Source organism: Artemia franciscana, chromosome 1 (genome assembly GCF_032884065.1).
Source record: "Artemia franciscana chromosome 1, ASM3288406v1, whole genome shotgun sequence".
In the NCBI taxonomy this organism is placed as follows: domain Eukaryota; kingdom Metazoa; phylum Arthropoda; class Branchiopoda; order Anostraca; family Artemiidae; genus Artemia; species Artemia franciscana.
Window position 1 is genome coordinate 49889477 of NC_088863.1, and position 23553 is coordinate 49913029.

The window sequence follows — 23553 nt, forward strand, 5'->3', positions numbered from 1 at the left end:
TATATTCTTGCTTTATTTAATATGCACTGTACAAGCCCGGTAGTCAGCCAGGGGACCCTCGGCTGTAATTTTTTAATAGGCTTCACCACCAGAATCGTTTTATCCACCCAATACTTAAACCGAGCTGTAAATCTTACAATCTGCATGAGCCACATCTTTCACCTCCGAAATACTCCCGCAATCACACAAGAAAAGCTCTCTGCTGAAGATATAAATATTAGTTTAGAATAAGCTCGAGTGGGTGCAACAGAGTTCTTAGTAGTTCCATGATTACTAGATGAAACAGACCTTCTCATGCCATGAAGTGACAAGAAAATAGGGAACTGGTCAGAAAGATCAAAACAAGTATACCAGCAAGAAAAGGATTTTGAAAACGCATAGAATAAAAATACTATGAATTAAAGTCGCAGAATTTCTAGCTTTAAGACACCGAGTTGGGAATAATGTAGATGGAAGTACACCATTAGATATTAGAGTCTAAAAAAAATACTCCCTAATCTCCTTCAAGCTGCAGCAGCTTAATATCAAATCAACCAAAAGACATATTTATTTAAAAGAAGCTATCAAGCTGGGCGAGAAAATGATCAAGGGACAGAGAAAAAAGATCTGAAGGATAAGGAGGGGTTTATAAAACAAACCAACAAACTTACATTCTATATCAGTATCTAATAATTGAATAACAACAGAACAAATGTCACGACTATTTGCAACTTATGAAAAAAAATACTCAAGGTCTGGTCTTCTCACGTATTTCAGATGACTTAACACAAACATGGTAATATCACCAGAACATTTTGTAGACTTTCTAGGTGCATATATTGCTTTGTATCCTCATAGGGAACAATAGAAATTTCCTCCACATCACTCAACCATGTCTCATACAGTCTAATTACATGGTAAGAGGACAGCTGGGAATCACCTAATAGAGCAAATGTACCATCCCATTTAGACTTCAGTCCCTGAATGTTTAGAGAAAACACATTCAAGGATTCCTTAGTAGACTTTGATGGTGCAATTTTTGTAACATATTCATAAACATCATAATAAGTAGAGGAAAGACAGTACAAGGTTATTTAAGACTTTATCAGACCTCTCACTATCTGTAGAAGGGTCCTCAAAATATGGATTTTTTAACAGAGAATTATTCAACTGGGGAAATGAACTCACATTCTCAAACATTTTTACATGACAAAGATATGATAGAAATACAGGCTATATGAATTTGATAGGACCCCTTACAAACACATAGAAATATCTGTGGGAAGGCACATGTCATTCAAAGTACTCACCCAAAGTATAATGTGGCACCAGTCCAAATTACTTAAAGAAAGAAAAAAATAATAGGGGAGATTATAACATCATAAAGTAAATTCCTACAGAAGCCATTCACTATATATAATAAAATAAACTCAAATCCATCAATTTAGTTTACTGCATTTGTAGCGTACTTGAAGGTGATGGGATCACAAACAAAAATAAAGAAATATTAGTGGAAAGGCACATATCATTCAATTTATTATTCCAACGTATAATGCGGCACCAGTGAAAATAATGTGAAGACAGTAAAGAATAATAGAGGAACTTTGTAAGATCATAAAGTAAAGTCGTACAGAAACAATTCAATGTGCTATAACAAAATAAATCCAAATCCATCACTTTAGTTTCCTGCATTTGCAGCACACAAATCAATTTCATTCTCATCATTGAACTTAACCACTCTTCCTGATTGGGTTTTATACAGGATATCACCTGCATAAATAGTATCCCAGATCCTTTCGAATCCTTCTTTTATCTAAGAAGCAGTTAACAAACTCGCAAATTGCAAAATTTTACAACCAAGGGTCTGGGTTCGGCAGATGGTTGCCCAATTCTTTTGGCTGATACAACATCAGAGTGGGTAATTGGTATGCCAGGAGATTTCCCTGCACACCGTGACATGAATCGGCTTTCAGTGTTTTTAATGGAGCCATCTTCTTTTACCCCAAAGACAATAATTTGGTTGCTCCAAGCCATCTGTTCAAAACGGTCATTTAATCTTCCCAGGTTAGACTGCATAGGCCTTAAACAGCTTTCAGAGTCTTTCATGGATGACTCTAAAGTAGCCAAAGAAGATTCAATAGAAATTATGCGTTTGTTACGGCTTTCATTTATCCACCAGATTGCTAAGATCTAGATTGAGGCCAGTATACTCATCCTACTTGATTGCATCCAGCTTATCTGAAGAGATATTGACATCATGTTCCATGAATGCCTTTTCCTCTTTCATTTTAATCAATGCCTTATTTACCTGGGTAGAGATCTTAGCCAACATGAGGTCCTCAAGTAATTCTTTCACTGAAAATTTAAGGTTGTCAGGTTGCAGTGAATCTGCTAGCGTCTTATGATTGATTTTTATACTGTTTATGTTGTTAGTGAGCATGAGTAGTTGCTCTGAAACGGATTCTGATCCAGAGAATTGGAATGAGCTGTCTAACCTTACGTCACGGTGTGGCTTGGGTAGGCTTTTCATTTCTTGCCTGATGTTAACAACAAAACAGGTACAGAGTAAGCAGTGGTATAGGCCAAAGGCAGGTTTGGTATAAGGCAGGATATGGTTCACAATCTAGCAGCAAATAGAAAATAATAAAGCAGGGGTTTTGCAATTTTAAGAATCTAAAACAGTCAACACAAAACATCAAGCATCAGCAGTAGCAGTGGCGTTAACCCAAGGATGGATTACTGTAGGCAACTTACAAGTTAAATTTGATATAGGTCTTAAATGATGAGTCACCTTACGCCCCAGGCATAGGGGCTTCTAGGTTTGCCTGCCTTTACCCACTGGTAGGCAGGCAGGACCAGTAATCCAGGCTGCTTAAACTGTTGTTGGTTATATCAATTAAAAAAAAAACTTCTGTCATTTGGGTGTTGAAACCGAGACCTAGCTTCCCGAAATTCTTATTTTCTACCCTCCCCCAGATTTCTCCAGCTACCCATTTAGAGCTGTTTCGGCTCTGACCTAGCTTAGGATCACGCCACTGACACCCATACCAAACCGAATAACCAGTGACATCAGGACTCTAGCCCCTGTCCTCAAGGACAAAGTATCTCAAGTCTAGGGTGTTAACCACTCGGCTAGCATATATAATAATTTAGGTGCCATTAGTCTTGAAATATAGTTTGGTTGGCTTCTAAGAGCTCTTTCACCAATCTGTTCCACTTTTCTGCTTCTATAGTAAAAGTTCACCTATCAAACAGTTCGTGGTAACGAACTGTAGTAAGGAGCGACCCGGCTCAATAGTAACCAAAACTCTAAAAAATCGAATTTTGATATCAATAGCTACATCAAAAAAATCGCATTTTAATGCTGATTTTAAATATACAAGTTTCATCAAGTTTAGTTATACCCATCAAAAGTTACGAGCCTGAGAAAATTTGCCTTATTTAAGAAAATAGGGGAAAACACCCCCTAAAAGTCGTAGGATCTCAACGAAAATGACACCATCAGATTCAGCCTATCAGAGAACCCTACTGTAGAAGTGTCAAGCTCCTATCTACAAAAATGTGGAATCTTGATTTTTGATGTTGAATCTTGATGTTGGAGGATCTTTCCTTGGAGGAATCTGTCATGGGGGAAGAAAAATTCAATGAAAAGGGCGCAGAATGTTCTAGCATTACTATAAGAAAACAATGAAAAATAAACATGAAATTTTTTCAAATGAAAGGAAGGATTAGCATTGAAACTTAAAACGAACAGATATTATTACGAATATCAGGGGTTTTAATAATACTTTAGCATAAAGAGCGAGGTATTTAGGAGGAGATAAATACCTCGCTCTTTATGCTAAAGTATTTTTAGTAATTTCAACTATTTATTCTACGGCCTTTCTGATTCAGGGGTCATTCTTAAAGAATTGGGCCAAAACTTACGATTTAGTGTAAAGAGCGAGGTATTAAAGAGGGTACAAACCCCCTCGTATACATAATAAAAATATAAGGTTATGAAAGTTTGTTACGTAAGTTAATTCTTAAGTTACGTATATTTTTTACTAATAAAAACGTTCGTTAAAAATTAAAAGTTCTAGTTGCCTTTTTAAGTAACCGAAAAATTGGAGGGCAACTAGGCCTCCTTCTCCACCCCTTATTTCTCAAAATCGTCTGATCAAAACTAAGAGAAAGCCATTTAGCCAAAAAAGAATTAATATACAAATTTCATTTTAATAATTTATGTGCGGAGAGCTAAAACCAAACATGCATTAATTCAAAAACTTTCAGAAATTAAATAAAAAAAAACTAATTTTTTTAGCTGAAAGTAAGGAGCGACATTAAAACTTAAAACGAACAGAAATTACTCCGTATATTAAATGGGTTGTCCCCTCCGCAATCCCTCGCTCTTTACACTAAAGTTTGACTCTTTGCCACAATTCTACTTTTTAAAACAATTAAAAGCTTTAGCGTGAAGGGCGAGGGATTGCGGAGGGGACAACTCATTTCATATACGGAGTAATTTCTGTTCGTTTTAAGTTTTAATGTCGCTCCTTACTTTCAGCTAAAAAAATTAGTTTTTTTTTTTATTTAATCGGAAAAAAGGAATAAATCAAAATTCTCTGTAAAAAAAGGGTACTTGCGCGGAGTATTTTAAGTAATTTGCAACGTTACCCGAAGCTATCATTTACTTTGTAAGTAAGTATAATATTATAAATTCATTAGTTCAACTAATAACGTAATTGTATAGCCTAATACAAATTATAACTAATTCACTGTTTAAAGACACCTATACATTTTCTTGTTAGAATGGTCGTTCGACGCAGTGCTATTATTTCTATACTATTAGTGGCGTTTCAAACAGAACCAATAAATAGATTTGGTTTCATTTTTCTTTTCAGTGAGAAACCTGGTACCTAGTGGGAAAAAATATTTGTATTAGGACCAAATTACTTACTTTGCATTACTAGTAATACCCAGGAAATAAGGAAATTGTCTTGGTGATACAGGGCATTATAAGTATTTTCAAGATACGTAATTCCAAACATAATTCTTGTTGACTGAGCCTCATACATGAAATCGCATTACTCTATAAGCAGGTATACAAAAGACACACTGCAACATACTTGTCGTTATTGAATTTGCATAATTGTAAGGAAAAACCGAGAAGTTCTACACTTCTAAGTGATGCTCTCACCAAATACAGAATCAGCGACAGTAAAACAGCCTTTGCACGTAACTTGAAAACATTAAACATGAAAAGATGACATGTAATTTCGTAAGAAAATCTCTGTGATAATATTTTTCACGGACGCTCCTAGTGAAAATGATTGCAGCTATAGCAGACTTTCTTTCTATATGGTTAAAAGTTGATTTTTTTTTCTGTCACAGTATGTTTGTGAAATATATTATTTTTTCTCGCCTTTCAGTGGCTAAACTCCAGTTGTTCAAATATGTTTCTCAATATTTGATTATACAATATTTCTTTTTGTCTAAAAGAGAAGATTAGATACTTTATGTTTACTCTACAAACTTAGTATGTCTCAATAGAAAAAAAATAATAACGATATTAGAAGAGTTCATTGTTTGGGCGTTTATTTGATTATATATTTGCGACTAAAAAAATAGTGGAGTAAGAATATGAAATAGAGAAAAGAAACACAAACGCTCAGGAGAAGCTTAATGATTCTTTCTTGATTTCAAGATGTCGTTACCTAGCGGCTCTAGCAAAGGTGAAGGCCCTCAAGCAATCTATGCCAGTTTTAAGCTTCCAAAACCAGCGACGGTATCGCCAACCAGAGATTCTCCACTTCCTATTAGTTCACAAAGATTCCAAAGTCCGTCTCCTACAAAGATGTTATCTGTAATGAGGCCAGAAACACCAAATACCATTGGGGCTAAGAAATTGGTATGACTCATTTTAGAAAGTTTAGTGTGACCTTTTTTTTAACATAAAATAAGTAGCATGTTTCCAATGTTTTTTTCGGCCTCACATTACATAGTATTTGATCTGAAAATTAATAAACAACACCGAAAATGTTTTTCTAGTGGTTTGAAATGATTTTTATCGGTTTTAAGTGGTATTACTTGCTAAAGTGTTAGACAAGGAGGCACTAACGAATTTTACCTGCTGTCTGTTATGATTATCGGCACAGACCGGCCTTCTGGTAAAATAATTCGTTGGTTGCAGAGTTGGATGGGTTTTGCTCACCCTAAATTCTTTTTTATCCCTAGACCCCCCCCCCCTATATCTAAAAAAATACCTTTTTTGATAGTCTAAAAAAATTCTTTCACACTTTTGTGAATTTAAGCCTCTAAATTTATAGTAAAATTTGAAAAATCAAAGTAAAGTTGATAATGTAGTGATGGTTTGTGGTAGAAGCTTATGCATACGCCATTATTCCTGACTGGCTTAACACACTTGTAGGTGAGCTTACTTCCTTCTTGTGTGATGCCTCCATATTTTCTTTTTGACAGTTTTCTTCATTTTTCATTTTATAGATTTTTTTTCTGGGTTACACCCTTACAATATGGAAATATTTTGAATTTTCTCTATAATGTATATTAGAGCAACATGACACATTACAAAACTTGTTTTAGGAAGGGCAATTGAAATTCATATTTCTTATCTCCTTTCATTCCAAAATTATATCCTTTTTTCTAACGGGTCAATACGCTTGGAGGCTGTATCCTGGGGGATGTATTTCTCCCTTGTACACCCCAAACCCTGCCTCTTAGCCTTTCCAATATCTTGCTTAAAAATATTATATATTTACCAAACAGAGCTTTTTTGTGTCAGACTGTTTTGCATGTTTTTCAAGTAAGCGATATGTTAGCATTAGAAAAGATCTTGCTTTAGCATTGTTTCCAGAAACAAAATTATGACGCCCCATTTGTTTTCTTGTACCTGTACACGGCCTTATTTATAGATATTAGCAAAGTACGAGAATGGTTTGCTTCAGATCAATTTAAGTATTTTATAAGTAAGCAATATTTGTGAATTAACAAAGCCTCGATATTCTATTATTATTTCGAATAAGGCCATGCATGACATCACTTAAAAGTGGACTGTTTATGGGAAAAAGTTTTAAGACCACCAGAGAGATGGCCATAAATTTCGACATTTTTGCGTGACAAGACAGCATACAGAACGCTGAACAAAAGAGAATAGCCTAATCAGGAGAGACACCAAAAATTGCATCTTCATGTAAACAGAACATGTATGAAAAAGATTATGGATAAAATGGGATGATGGCTTTTAAGAGAAAGGATTTACCCAAAAAGCAGTAATTCTAAATTATTCGGCCATTATGCTCAATTTTCATTTTGATTTGACATGAATTAAATGCAGAATGATTGAGAAAGAGAAATTTACGCCATTATCAAAAATGTTGCTAATTTTGAATCGTATCTTCTTATCTTAAGCATATTTGGTAAGTAATTTATAATCTCAATAATTTTTGGTTGATTTAGCATTTAAAAGAATCGTTTGCCTTATTGTCGCTTATTCATCGTGCATTAATTTAATTATAAATAAATATTACATAGTCTTATCATTAAAAAAAATGTGCTTACTATACTACGGTATAAATATTTGAAATGTCAAAATAACCCCACTATAATGCCGAACCACCTTTTAAATAAAATATAGTTGCATTATTTAATTTAAATTAGGAATTGAAAGAATAATACCAAAACTTCGTTACAGTTTCTATATGCCAAAGTTTGACCATGTCAAGAAAATATTGGCCAGTGTCAAGATTATCCTGAGTCATCATCACTCTCCTTCAGTCTACATGAGGTATAGCCTGGTCAGATGACGATAGCTCTCTTTATTGTTTACCCTGTTCGTGTTGCAAAGAGAGAGCAGTTAATAAACCAAGTGGACAAGTGGACCCCCGTCCTTCCTCATTTTTCTTATCTCACGATATCTCTCTGGTCAACAATATTTGGTTCTTTGACAGGACATGTGTAAAACTAAGAGACAAGCCTGTTGTCTTGGTTTCTGGACAGTCAAGATCCTTATGACAAACACTTCTTTCCATTAAACTCAGTAAAATAGGAGGGAGGAAGCATGAAAGCTTTCCTAAAATATTATTTACACTGACAATTACACTTTGGAATACTGAATTATGGACAACACTCTGAACCCCGAAGATTTGTGCTTTGATTGATCACCTGACAGTTCAAAACAAGTTACTGGATTGTCAATAAACAAGTCTCATAAACTACTTCAAAGCATTTTTTCTCTATTGCTTTGCGTATAATTCCATGGTCAAAATTATACCTAATTGAAAATCTCGTATGATAATGAAATGGCTTTCAGCATGTTTAGAAAAAAAAACGAAAAAAGCTTGTGATCTTGCGTTATTTCGGAGTGTATGACCCTTTAATTAGCTTAAAATGTCTAACCTGTATACCTGGATTTTCAAGTTTCTTTTTTATTCAAAATTTGAATGCTGAGTCAACAAAAAAACTGTCAAATTTACCAGAATACCCGCCACAGCTTGTTAAATATCTTATAATGATGTCTTCTCGAAGACAGAAAATTCAACATAAAAGTCGAAGGTCGTCCCTGTAATTTTCAAAAACCTATCCATTATGCTTAAAGTTGATTATTACTTTAGCGGAGGAAAATAAGGTTTTTACAACTTTCAGTTGATAATTTGTTATGTTTTTTTTTTCAGAAACAATGGTTAATCACCCTTAAAAAAAAGCTTGATAAGATCCAGTAAAAATAAAAATATGAGCTATGTAGGCCATTTTTTTCCACCAATTTCTATTCTTTATATCATTGAGAAGGTATACGATCACTCTTTGGACACTACTCTCTCCAGTAATTTCAAGGAAGGATTTTGACTATATCAATGAGAATTTTCGAGATCGTTTGAAATTATTATTTCAAGCAGGGCGGCCAATTCTCAATAATGGGGAGGGACAAGGCATTTTGTAAAATGAACCTCAAAAAGGTGTTTTCAAAAATCCAGGGGTAAAAGGAAACACATTTTTTCATTTTTTCTATGGAAGGGCCTAAAAAGAGATTTTGGAAAGTCTGGGAGGGGGAAGGGGCAGTAAAATCTAGAAAGTGATTGCCCCCTGTTCCTAAATTGTCGTCCTTGATTTGATTTCTGAATTGTACTAGATGAATCTTTTTTTTTCATCTAATACAAGTAATTTCTTTGAACTATTGAAGATCATGTGTTAAAATAGAAGTTAATTACCTTGTAGCAAAACAAAATTAAAAAGAAAATGTTGCTAATGAAAGGATATAACTCAGAAGTAAAAATGGAAGCATTAATGTTAGATAATAAAAGAGACAAACCAAAGTAAATTATCTCTAAATAATATTGCAAATAGGAAGTTTGAAATGGAAAGGACAAGCTACAACAAGCTGTGAATATGAGAAATAAAATTTCTGTGGATGGTCTTTGCTAGCGTGGGAACTGTAGAATAAGCAAAGTTGTAACAAACAAACAAAATGGGTTGGTCAAGGGTTGGGCTTAAACTTTGCATTCAGTCCGTATTGACTACGAAAAAAAGTGGTAGGTATGGGCCAGTTCAGGCTAAAGAAGCCAAACTGAAATAGGACCTTTTTTAGTATTATCAAAAATATTCAAAAAGGAAATTATTAAACGATAAAGGAAATTATTAAACGACAAAACATAAACCAATATACGGAAAATAAGGAAAAAACAATAGAGCTCAAAAAGAATTATAAAAGGATTAACGAGTCAAAAATCATAATGGAAACGTTTAAATAGGAAAGAGCTTTCAACAGAAGAATCAAACTTCAGTGGGTGTTGGTTAATAGTTTCTCCTTCCCTGGCTGGTAAAGTGTCTGCCACAGTAATTGCGAAAAGGAAAGATTTTTGTTAAATAATTAGGAAATACTGGAAGACAGAACTAGAAGTTTGTTTAGATCGCTTAAAAAAATATTTTTAGATATACTATATTATTGCAATGAATGAATATCAGAAAAAATCTCTTATTGGAACAAATGCTTTTGTACAAACATAGACTAATGCCGCTGTAATTAGATAAAATAAAAATTCGAAAGGGTCATTCTAAAATGAGCATAGAAGGAAATAGCTAGAAAATTAAGGAGTGCGCCCAAATTAAAAACTTGCAGAATTTTTAGCAAGCACTGAAATAAACTCATACAGACTGAAATAAAACTAACAATAGTTCTATGAATATACAAAAAAAAATATACAGTGCAGTCCAAAATGTTTATATTCTTTTGTAACCAATCAAACTTTTTTACCAACAACTTTTATTGTTTCAGGGCGAGAGATTCGACCCAAACATTCTCACTGTTCCAGACATGATGGATTGTACTTTAGGTCCTTGCCAGCTGTCAAAAATGTTGCACTTTCACTGTGTTTTCCCTCGATGTGGCTTCACTACAAGTGACAATGAAGTGGCATCTGGACATCGTCATCAGCCTTTAGAGGCTTTTGCAGCTTTTAATGACTCTCTTGAGTGTGGTCACCCAAAATGCTTAAGGTAGTTACTATGAGAATATGATAACACACATGGTGCATTATCCTTTAGGTTCATACCAGTTTTGAAAAATACTTCACTTTCATTATGTTGTCCTTGGCAAAATATTAATATTGTTTTCTTCAATTCACTTTTAAAAAAGGAGTAAAGTACACAAAAAAATTAGATTCAGAAAATTACTTAAGCATACAATTCTCATAAAAACACAAAATGAACGGGGTAAATAACACTAAAATCCCTCCAAAAAGAATTAAAGACACAACGCAACAGTATCAGTGCCAGGACTCATCAAAATATCTGAATACCAGGATGAAATGAACATCATTGTTAGTAAGATTCATCCTTCAGCTTCAAATGCAACTTTTCATGCGAAGTCAAAATTTCGGTTGCACCAAATTTACAAATAACCAAACTTAAAAACTTATAAAAAAAACATCTGAATACCAGGCTTAAATGAACATCATCGTTAGTAAGATTCATCCTCCAGCTTCAAATGCAAACCTTATGTATTTTTACCACCAAGGTCGATATAATAAAAATTTATAATAATGGAAATATAAAACTATTATATCCCACATGTCACTAGCATTTACAAATGGGTGTGCACATGACGGAAAAAGAATAGAATGGTCACAAAAGTTTGTATGGCTTCATTAAAATAACACTGATTGTATCTGAACATCAAACTATATTTGTTTATCGTCATTAGCCTGAACGTGCTCTTACGGCTCATTAAATATGCCATAAAAAATTTTTGAGGTAAGCCATATGAGGGGAAAAAATTTAATGATCAACTCAGCTCATCAATTCAAACTCCGAATTCCTTCGGAACTGTCCTAGAAGACGCCAATGACAATCTCTGTGAGCTCAATGCTCTAAACTGAATTGGTGCAAACCAATTAAAGACTCATAATCATGCAAGTGTTGATACATACAAAATGAAAGCCTACACTGTTCAGCTGCACATTGCTATTTCCATTTTTTTTACTTAGTTAAATATTCTGTTCCTGGAAAGCTCTCAACACCTTATTCTCATTGTTCTGCAATAGCCATTCCATGTAAATTAAAAATGAAATTCAATCCTTACAAGTTCTCAAATCAGAATGTACAGCAAGCCAGTTCAAGTATCAAGAACATTATTCGCTGCTTGGACCCAGGCTACCCAATGCCACCTACCATAAATAATTCCGATACTGAAGATGGTTTAAAATCATCTACAATCAAAACTATTTCATTTAATCTTATTGTCACCATGCTTTACTAGATGTTAATTCTAGTAGCTTTAGTAGAATTAACATCTATAATCAGTAACATAAAGAGAGGGTTGGTGTGTTTTCAGAAGCTCAGAAAAGTTGATTTTCACTTGATATTTTCTGTTTTTTTTTGACAAAGTTATGAGGATGCTTTGCTTTGCTTGTGTTTATTTTACATTTTGTTTATGAAAAAGAAAAATTACATTATCTTATTTGTATAAATAACCTAAATGCTGATCCAATATTTGTTTTAGAATATATATATATGTATATATATATATATATATATATATATATATATATATATATATATATATATATATATATATATATATATATATATATATATATATATATATATATAAAGGACATCAAAATGAAAACATTGTTTACTTTTGGATGAAAACCTCGATTCTCTAAAATTCTTGCCCTGTTTTTCTTTCAATGCTATAAAGCTGCTAGAGGAGTATCATTTTCTGAGTTGGTGCAAACCAATTAAAGACGCATAATAACCCAAGTGCTGCTATATTGAACGATAGAAATAAATAGAAAGTGATTAGTCAAATTTGGCAACGTTTTCCGTCGGTAAGAATTCAAACATCAATATATTTATTTATTATAAAACTCGTCACACACACAAAAAAAAAGAAAAACAGAACAAGAAGACGGAGCAATGAAAGAAAACAACATAATAAAAATTTTAGAGACAACAAATAAAAACTTCATAAAATACAACACAATTTCTGAATGTTTATGGACGAATAGCGCTGTCAAATTGAACTAATTACATCTGGCTGTTTATTTTTAAGGCTCAATTTGGTAGCACTAACGAAAATATAATACTGCCCTAAAAACTTCGCAATGTTGAAATAACCAAAAGAAAAAAAAGAAAATTTTATTTGAGGTATAAACAAACCTAGGATGGGAGAAAAATTTAAACACTAATAACCTGTTGATTTGGTGAAGGCAAATACAACTTCAAGAAAAAGCTACACCTTCTTAATCTGTTTAGCACCACATGTTTCTACCTTCCTTTTTTCATTTAGGTTTTCTTTTTTCTTGTACCTACTACAGTAAAAATCAAATTAATGCACACGGAGGTCTTCTTCTTTCAAAATTTAATTCTTGGTGTTTCCTAGTTTTAAAAGTATATGGCTGAGTAAGTTCCTGCTCAACCACCTCAAACAATCAGATCTCATGTCTGTCGTCCTGTGCACTTTAATAAACCTATTCGTTTCGATGCCTGTTTCATACTGTATTAGAACCTAATTTACACATTTTAATCCATTTAGAAGTTTCATTAACTGTTTTTTAAACATTTTTGTTTATTCCCATTTATTTACTGTCTTTAGTGCCAAGATATCACAACATTTTCATTGCTTACGTACTGGTTGTAACTTTATATCTGTAAGCGCTGATGCCATGTTAAGCCATGATCGTGAGCATCTTACGGACCGCTCAGAAACAAAGGATGGACGGAAGTCAGCAACTCCTTCAGATGGAAATGGGCCGAGTGCACCGAGTCAAAGTGAACATGAATCTCCTCACAGAATGACAGGTAAAATGTCTCCTAGAATCTGTAAAGCAGCCTGTAAATCTAATTGACAAATATTTGAAGTAAGACAAAAATGATCAGTGAAATATTTAAACAGGCCAATTTTGGACTTTTCTAATACACTTCTTAATAATAGCGCTACCTATAAAAAAAGATTTGCAGATGACATAGTAAAATATTTATAATACCATGTTCCGTTTTTCCAGAATATAATCAACCATTAAAATTGTATTTATTTTTATTAGATATATTCTAATCAGTTATTTTTCTATGCTTATTGTGCTGTTTCGTTTTTCTTTTCGGTGAATCATCGCTGTGTTCGATTTATTACAGGTTTTTTTTAACTGACTTATTTACTTGTCGATTAATTATTTGTTTTATTTGTGTTTATGATCTATTTGTGTATTTACTTATGGTTTACTATAATTCATTTTCATTATAAAAAAAAAAGAATATTCTATATAAGAAAAAATATATCGTTGGTCTCTTCTAAATTTGAAGGGAACAAACGAATGTACTAAGTTAGGCTTCCAAAGAATTTGACATTAAGCCTAAAAACGTAAATCTGAAACTAGCTACTATTGCACTATTACATTATTAATTATTATTGATTATTATTATACTATTCCATTATGGTAAAATAATGTAATTTATGTGAAATTATAGCTGACGTCAATCTATAGTCTGACGTCAATCTCAGAGATGTCAATCTCTGAACCTTCTTGTTCAGAGATTGACATAAATAGAACTAAAAAGGAGACAAAATTTTGTTATATGTTTCCTTGAGGTAGCCTTGTGTTGCGACGAGCTATTAGTAGGAGCTGCCCCATTATTAAAGTTAATCCTTGGACATTGTAGACTGTTCTTCTATTACAAAACTTTACTTGGAATATTTGCCTAATTTTTTTTTCATTGTTTCTTGTAGGTTTTAAAGGAAAATGCTCAAGCCCATTTTGAAAGTGTTCATGTCTTCTTTTTTATTTTCCCAGTATCAATATTTATTTTTACTAATTTGTATTATTTAGTTTTTGAGAAAAGCCGTTTGTGCATTTCTTTCTGCAATATAAAAAAATGTATGCAAACTATTTTTATTTTATGTCTTTGGTTTTTTATCTTGATCTGTATTTTCTATGGAGAAATTATGTCTCTCTCCTTTGACAAGAAAAAGAAGAAATAAGTACTATCTATGCATAATGTATTTCTTATGTCTGATTTTTGGGTTAGTTTGCAATATGCCCCAGAAAAATCGTGTCTCTTTTCTTTATTTTTGTAATTTAGAAATACACGTATAAACTGTTATGATTTATATTTTAAGAATTAGCTACTTTATTTACACCTTTTATTTTTGTGTCTGTGTGATTTATTATAAAAAATTAAAAATAAATTTAACAAACTCATCTCTTTCATGAATTTTTATATAGAATTGAAGTAAATAATGTTGCTAAATGTTTAATTTGACCCCAAATAAAAGATTTATTTTAAGATTTATTTTATATGAAATTTTTGTCTTCATTAAAGCTATGTAACTAATCCGTGAGAATTGCTCCTTGCTACTTACAATTTCTGCTCCTTGTTCACCCTGATAGTTCCAAATAATTTATTTACCCTCTTTAGATGGTTTAACCAGACATTATAAGAACTATGCAAAAGAAATCGTGAATTTCCTGGGAGAGAGAAAAGGGTGATCTCTTAATAGAGTGGCTACCAAAGAACACTCATGCTACTATATGCAAAGATCCAATTGACCAAAAAGCAATTCCAGAATCCTAATCAACTATTTACAATCTACCATAAAAAAAAAATTAAAGTATGTCTTGGAATTGAACATTTTGTAAAGTGTGTAATTATTAATTAATTCGTTCTATTAGCTATTTTTATGCTACTACTCCTACTAATCAAGGGGGAGTTTGGGAACACAAGCCCGTCATTGTAATAGTTTATAAAATTGTCTGATAGAATCTGGTATTTGAACGGCAGGTGAAAAAAGTGATCTCAAAATGGAGTGATTTGGAGGAAATAATTTTGCATTTGTGTTGGCGGTTTTTTACTGTCACAATTTCCTTTAAAAATAATTAAGGCAATTCAATATATATAATTGGTGCAAGAGCGGAAAAGAGTTTTTTTGCCAAACTTTAAATGCTTACAATGAGACAAGCACACAGGGGGAGGAGGGACAACCTCACCCTGATATCTATTTGAATCCACTTCTGCCAATCCAGAAAAACATGCATTTAAAATCGTACTTTTATGTAACTTAACTATTCATTCTTTTCGAGGTTTTTATACCTTATTCAGGAAGACATAAAAGTGCCCGTCCCCTTCTTAAACACCCTAACTCTGCATGTAGAAGTCCGAGGAAGGAAAGATCGGAATATAACTTGACATAAGAAATGTTGTAGCCCCACTTCATGGAGGCTTATAATAATAAATAAGTAAATCAATTTAATAACGACATTAACTAATTTAATGTAACTAATCAGAGTGAGGCTCTCAATTTAACAAGTTGATTGTTTTATTGCTGATACTAAAAAATTTGTTTGTCATTGACTCGAATATAATTGAGTATCTTACAGTGGTGAGAGCAGCTGGAACTTATTACCCGATTCTTACACCGGGTACATCTTCACCCATCCAGCGACAATTTGACCATTTCCAAGAAAAAGAAACAAAGGTTGTTATGGAGGAAAAGCCTTTTGCCTTTGGTCCAGATCAGTCCTGTGGTCGACCATTCTGTAAATTAAAAAGGCGTGAGCACTATCACTGTGGTTTGTGCAACCAAGCTTTCTCAGACCCAGAAAAATTAAGACCTCATATGCAAAAACATAGTGGCAGTGCTTTAAGCCCTAGCACAGCATCAAAGCAAGAGCCAGAAGATGAGAGATTATCCGACATCGATTCAGAAGAAGACAGTGGCAAATCTGAGGATCAGGGAACTGAAAGGCGTGATGAGTATGTTCAAGGTTAGTTGATGCTACATTGGGAAAGAATTGAATTGATGAAAAATATGTTCTATTTCTAAAAATATTCTGTTTTTAAAAATTTAGATTTCTAATTTTGATTGAAAATTCGAATTTCTTATTAAGATTTTGGAATCTAATTTGATTTTAAATCTTTCAACTTGGAATTTTTTTTTCTTTGCTTTCCTCAGTTTTACAAATCCAAATGACGCGGTAGTCGTCGACAACCAGCGCAGTTTGGTGTCGATTAACTGCTTCAGTAAATATTCTATTGCATAGATCTTATCTAATCAGATTCATGGCAGCTTTTATTTTCTAATAGATCGCACCTGTGTGAACTAACTGATTTAATTAAATGATCATTTGTGAATAATGAAAGGTGCTTTGATTTTATAAGCCTCCTTGTAAAGATCCCAGGTTTGTCATCAGTGGACATCAGGTTATCATTAATAACATGCCTATTAATACAACTGTGGCAACCTGGTGACATCTGGTTGTCATCAATTGGCTTGACTTTCGCTGCTGTGCAGAAAAGTTTTGTAAGAATTGTGTAGCTGCCAGACGAATATGATTTTTTTCAACTTAATAAATTGCGTGACAAAGCAACTAAAATCACTTGATTTGGTAACTAAATCGCCGTGACAAATGAATATTACTCCTGGAGGAACATCAATTTGAATCTAGAGTAATCCATTTTTTGTAACAAGTAAGTGAATATGTGGTTTCCCACAAGGCGTCTGCCTTAAAGAAAAACTGCTCGAAAAATTTAGGAAGACGTGGAATTACTGCATCGAACTCATTAGTTGAACTTCCAAAGATGTATTGATATGCCTACTGCTTCAGATGTATATTAGTTTGTCAAAGTGCACACGCCTTTGCATTTTTAAAGGACAAAGCTGTTTTTTAGTATTTATGTTAGATAAAATAGTTTTTTCTTCTTTCTTTTTTTTAACTACTTTTTTCTAGGGTACCCTTTGCAGCATTTCCTATCGCTCGGAAGCTTCCAATTATTTTATTTTAGACTAGTTTTTTTGTGTGAAGAAGAGACATATTTAGTTCTATTATTAGGTTCAAAATCTCCCCCCCCCCCCATTCTTTCATAACACTACCATTAGAGCCCCACTGGGTATTGTGCAAGTGTATTGATCCAGTCACTCAAAAGCAAAAAACACCATGCCTAGTAGAATTTTGAATGAGGTTTTGACCCCCCCCCCCTTTTGTATGGAGCCAACATAACTGCTAAAAATTCGTGTTGAAGTGATTGTTAAGATCTTAAATCGAAAAAAATTATAGAGAAAATCACTTTTCAGTGACAAGAGCCATGGAAGGTGTGCAGAAAGTACTTCCCAGCGCAAATGTTTTGCCAGAAGATGCGTATGTGTCCATTGGGAGCCACCCTCTTCAGTCGTTGAACGCCTTTGTTGCTCCAATGCATCCGTATGGTTACATTGGTCCCCCTTTCATGGGACCTCATGGATTTAATCCAATGCTTTTTGGTCCACCTGGTCAAGGTAGTATTTTTTGTATTCTTTTATCTAAAATGCTTCTTTGAATAAATGGAAAGGGAGTTCTAAAAAAAAAAGTTAAAGCCGTAGAAGGAAAAGCAAAGAGTAAAATTTAAAGACACGAGGCAGACATAGTAGTTTTACTTGGTGCTTCAGGCAAAATCAGACTAATCGACAATGTGTGATCTACTATGCTAATCATCTTTCTTGAAAAGTGCTTGTTGCCTAGAATGCTACAAAAATACACTTATTATTAACCTTATACGAAGAAGAATCTCTTAGCTGTAAACGTGGGACTTTTTGTGTCAATGTCTCTAAAAATAGCCGAGTGTAATTATGGTTATACTGAAAACACAACATATCTTACAATCATTGTCTAATGTTTTAAATGACACTCACATAGGTTTTCTTATTTTTCTTATTTGGATGATCTTTTTTTTTATCGACTTAAAAAAAATTTTCTTCATTTAAGACAATGTATTGAATTACCTAAATGCCTTCTGTGCAAGAATGTATATATTTGTGTATAATTTATATTTTCGAAGATGTTTATTTATTTGAAGAATTAATTTTGATCACTCATCAGTTCCTGTTAGCACAGCAACAATGATTAAACAAAACATAGATGGAAAATAGAAGTCATTTTACTATTTCACATAAACATTTTTTTTAAAATGTATTTCATTCTGTTTCAATTTACATAAAAATTTAGAGTCCTGTCCAAGTCTTACGATGGACATGGTGCAGTTCCTGGCTAAACTTAATTTCCATTGATCTTCAAAAAGTGTTTGACCTTGTTAACCACAATATTTTAATTGAGAAATTACTTCGCGAGTTCAGTATCGATCCCTTACTGGTAAAATTGGTTGCCTCCTTTTTAACAAATAGATCGCAGGTGGTTAAATACCAGAGCCATTACCCAAACCTTCTCCCTGTCTGCAATGGAATACCCCAGGGTACTCTCCTAGGCCCCCTCCTTTTTTGACTCATGATTAACAGCCTCGCGAAGGAAATTCCTGACCAATGGAAATTTGTTGGTGACCTAACGATTGTTTAAAGTTGCTTCAGAAATTTAATAAGCGACCCTATACGTATCCTCAATGAAATTGGAGGTGAGGCTTTGGACTTAGAAATGACAGTAAACCCTTCTAAGTCCATGATAATTCCGATTTGTTTCCTCAAAGCATCGCCCTGTTTTCTTAATCCTTTCCCTCCTGAAATTTATGTGTCCTCGTTTAAATTACTGGGTGTCACAATTTCTTCAAATTTAAAGTGGGATATCCACGTTAAAGACATCATCCAGAAAGCTAATGTGTGTATCACCTTCCTTAAGCTCCTAAATAAATGTAGCGTCCCCCCTTCTCACTCCTTAAGGATGTAAACGTCTTTTGTCCGCCCACATCTTGAATATGCTTGGCCAGTTTGGCACCCCGGCATCTCTCGTGAAGAATCAAACAAAATTGAATAAATTCAAAAAAGAACCTTGCGAATAACTTTCAAAGAAGGCAAGGTGCCTTACTCTCTGCTCCTAAAAAAAGTTTGGAAACCCTTGAGCGAAGGAAGGTGTCTTTGTGCCTCCGTTTTTCAAAAAATACAATAACGAACCCTCGGACGGCAAGTATTTTCCCCAAACGTCACTCCCCATTCAGATTATGACTGTCGTGTTTCTGAGCCCGTCCCAGTTTTATCCCCCATTCGCTGCGTTACTTTCAGATATGAAAAAACTTAGTCCCGTTCATCACAGAAAAAATGAATAAAACATCCAACTAGTTTCTCCCTTCTTTTTTTTTGCAGTGTGTTTTTCTGACTTGCTTTTTGTTCAAGTTTAGCTTGACCGTTTTTTTTTCCTTTTACATTTGTGATTAGCTTATTATAGTTTATTTATTGACTTATAATTGGTTTTTCATTATGATTTTTATTTTTCGTTGTTGTTTTTTGCATTGTTAGTGCAACCATGTGTTATGTAGACTCCAAAGTCTGAATTCGGCCCTTTGAGGGCTTGTGATAGAGATCTTTTTGAAATAAATATCTTATCTTATCTCATATACTTTTAATTTTTCGGAGCTCTAATTACCTATCAAAAATGATACTATAATATTAATTAATTATAAGAACCATATATATTTTTGATGAAATAAATCTGCTATACTTTATTTGTTTAAAGTATTTTCTGTTCAATGTATAGAAAACCAATTACAATAGCTATTTCATTTACTGCATCTCTTCTTTACTGTTAAGGAAAAAGAGCACTAATACTCCAGGCTATATTATAAGATGTTCTTTGTTGTATATGTTCTTTTAATTAGGATACATGCTACATGGCCCCCCTTTACCTTTTCCACCTTCAATGCTGCAACCCATTCCCACTAGTCCAATGGATGTCTGTACACCGCCTCGGAAACCTGCAGATCCACCTACCCCAAATACACCATCTACACCAGAAAGCCCTTGGGATCAAAAGAAAATTAGGCAGCCAACAAACACTAGGCTGCTCAAGGAAGAACCCGTACCTGATGGATATGTTAGATTTCGGTAAGTTTCCATTGAAAACCTGAATTCAATTCTTAATTATCATCCAATTCTATTAATTTATTTTTCTTGTATATTTATATTTGACATTGGCTTGGTCAGTCTTTTGAATAGGACACACTTAATCGTTGGTTTTACTGGATTATCTTAAATTTTTATTGGGAAATACCTGTTATTAGGGTTTTGATAAGTTCCAACCTCAAAAATGAAGGAATGTGAATATTTTCAAAATTCTAAATATGAGCAAAAATATTTGTTTCAAATGTCTTACGAAAAAAAAAATCCTTTGAGAATTTAAATAAGTAAAATCTGCAATTGTATTTAGTTATATGATGAGGATTTAGTTATAAAGTACATAAAACTATGTTGAAAGTATTTCAACTAGAGGCACTAAAACCCTTTCGGCTAAGTTACGCCTAATTTGTTTTATTGATTTGAAAACCCGCCTACAACAACATAAAAATAGTGGAGCTTTAAAGGAAAAACTGAAAATACACACATAAAAATACGAGCTTCTACATAAGCAAAACAAAAGCAGAGCAAAACTACAACGAGCATAACACAGCAAGACAAAATATAATAGAATAAAAATAGACAAAAAGACAACATAAATAAAAAACAAAAACACGAAAAAACCACTGAGAGGAATGAAATAATTGCTGCCTTAATACTCAAACCCATTAATTTTGGTGAAACTCAACTTTTCGATTATGTTTCGCAATTCGTCTATCAGCTGATATTACATAGTCTGCTACTTCAAATCCACTACTATTTTGTGAGTTCCTGTACCAGAGAGGCAGGCGAAATAGATATTTAGTAAATAGGAAAAATATTAATCTTATTGTAAGCTGATTAAGTTTTGCTAACATTTTCCGAAAGAGAGTGTCATGCAGAATGTCAGGACGTGCAATAGCATTATAAAGGATAGTGAAAGCAACCGGTCACACCGAAATTTGCAGGAAACAGGGGTAAGATGCTGAAACTCAACGTTTGAGCTGGTCGAGAAGAAGCTTACAGGTGTGGCAGGTTGAAGACCCTAGTGGAGACTGGGAAAAGTTAGGTGATCAACTGAGTGGTCTCAACGATGTCCAAGAGTTACAAATGGAATTGTGATACACATTTTCAATTAAAGAAGTTTATCTCAAATTTTGTGGAGTTGAAGTGTAATCTAACTTTAGTGAATTCATCTTGAGTAATTTCGAAAATTTCTTTGATCCGTTGGACGGTCCGGCTAGTATTCAAAATGTCGTTAGCTTAGTATATCAAAGACAAAATGATTAAGGATGAAATGAGTGACAATGGGCAAAGATTTTGAGGATCAATGAGGTAGAGATTTAAAAACGGGTGTCGTGACTGCTCCTTGACGGGCCCTTTGTTAACTAGGAAATATCTACAACCAAGGAACGGATGACTTGCCTTTATGTGGCGGTAGTTTCAGGTAGATAGGTAATCTAAGATATAAATTTCAAAGAAAACGGAAGACAGTGAGGTTTATTCCGCGTTAGTTCACCTTGCCATTTATGAGTTAGTTTCACCTTCTTTCATTTTCTTTCTCAAAATCGTTCTTAATTTTCGCAGAACCTGTAAGAATTTTCCTCACTTTTTGATTTGTTTTTGAAAAATAATGTATTATAAACCCTTTTGTTTTAGACATGGTTTTACACTGCCGCATAAAACCGTGTGTAAAGTGTGTAAGTTTGTAAACTGCTATTCTATTTTGACTTTTCATGCAGAGTAATCAATGTGTCTTGGTCAACATAATCTATTTTTTAGGTTTAATGAAGATTGTCGATACCCTCAGTGTGGCTACAGGGAGCATCAAACTCATTTTCATTGTACGCGAGTCGATTGTGGTTATAGTTTTTGTGACAAAACAAGGTTTGTTCAACACACAGCTAGACATGAAAGACTGGACACTCTTATGGGCGGAGATTTCCAGCAATATCGGGCAAATATACCATGCGGACGTCAAGGGTGTCTTCACATTGCTAGTTTAGGTGAGTGTAACTTTTAACATGAATTATTGGTCATATAAAAAAAATAATACAATAGGGTCTATACGTCCAGCCAATCTTCAAAAGAAAAAGCAATGCCACCATCTCTTACGTTATCCCCGAGCCAAATTACAATTAAACTTGCCAATAAAATCCAAGTTGTCCACAACCTCAGGACCACTTGTGCATTTAGTTCGTAGTTCCTCGAGTTAAGCAATGTTCAATTATAAAGCCTAAAACTTGTTACTGAAAAATGATTGAATGCCATGTTTTTTTTTAAATTAAAATGATGGGAATTTGGAACGGAAAGTTTCCTATTTTCACGACGGGTCCGGTGAGCGACACAAAGATATGGTGTTAATGTTTAATATTTGGGAAGAATATAATATTGTTGATAGAAGTTTTTTGAAACAATGTCTTGCTGTTTCAATATTTAACTTCTGCAGTGCACGATTATTCATAATTTTGTTACGGATGAGTATAATTATGCTGCGCTTTGGGTATTTATTTACTATTGTAGGCAGTTATTCTGTCAGAAAGGCTTGAAGAACAGCTGCAGAACTTATTTTAGTCTTTTGAACTTAATAACGCTAAATAGGGCAAGAGATACGAAAGTTAAGGTAGCTTAAACTTGCCCTTGATGGGAAGTATTATCTATAAACTTTGAACTATGAATATAATACCATCTATAGACTATGTATCTATAGACTAAGGAATAGAATAGGATTAATGCTACAGGTTCAGTAATAAAGATTCTTTCTTCTCGCTTAAAAGCAGCCTAGGTTATTTCGGATTTTTTGAATTTTTATACCATTAAGAAGAGCAAATGACTTGCAGAAAGCGGCAGTTCTGACCTCTCTCGCGCCCGGGACAAAATATTGATTAGCACCCCCGTCCTCTTTCTCCCAAAACTATCTGGCCAATTTTAACAAAAACTGGACGAAATTCTCATTTATTTAGATCTAGTTTTTCTTACTTTAGCCTCTGTAAAATTTACTTGTCTCGTCCCAATTGATTGCTTCTAATTCTTCTCGTTCTATGCTCATTTTGTCGTTCTTGCTCCATAGTCAATCTGTCCTTTCTTGGTAGTTGAAATAAGTGCTGAACCCTCCCCCCACCTCACCCCATCACTGAAGAAGTGAAGACAACTGTGAGAAGGTTGAAAAATGGACATGCATCTGAAAGTGAGATATGCTGATCTGTGACAACTGGAAGGGTTGTCACAACTTGGTTGATGAGTTCAGGGACTGGAACAAAAAAAAACAACTATACATACTCATCACTGTTTTTGAAAAG

At 33.7% G+C, this 23553-nt stretch overlaps 1 protein-coding gene across 1 annotated transcript in view; it reads left to right on the forward strand.

Annotated features, from left to right (window-relative positions):
* LOC136030992 (uncharacterized) overlaps positions 1-23553 on the forward strand; it is a 193069-nt gene that overhangs the window by 164727 nt on the left and 4789 nt on the right. Inside the window, exons 15-21 of the mRNA XM_065710155.1 lie at positions 5666-5869; positions 10247-10467; positions 13070-13275; positions 15846-16232; positions 17540-17740; positions 20041-20266; positions 22037-22260. Coding sequence (XP_065566227.1) covers positions 5666-5869; positions 10247-10467; positions 13070-13275; positions 15846-16232; positions 17540-17740; positions 20041-20266; positions 22037-22260 — 1669 coding nt within the window. The remainder of the gene's footprint in view (positions 1-5665; positions 5870-10246; positions 10468-13069; positions 13276-15845; positions 16233-17539; positions 17741-20040; positions 20267-22036; positions 22261-23553) is intronic.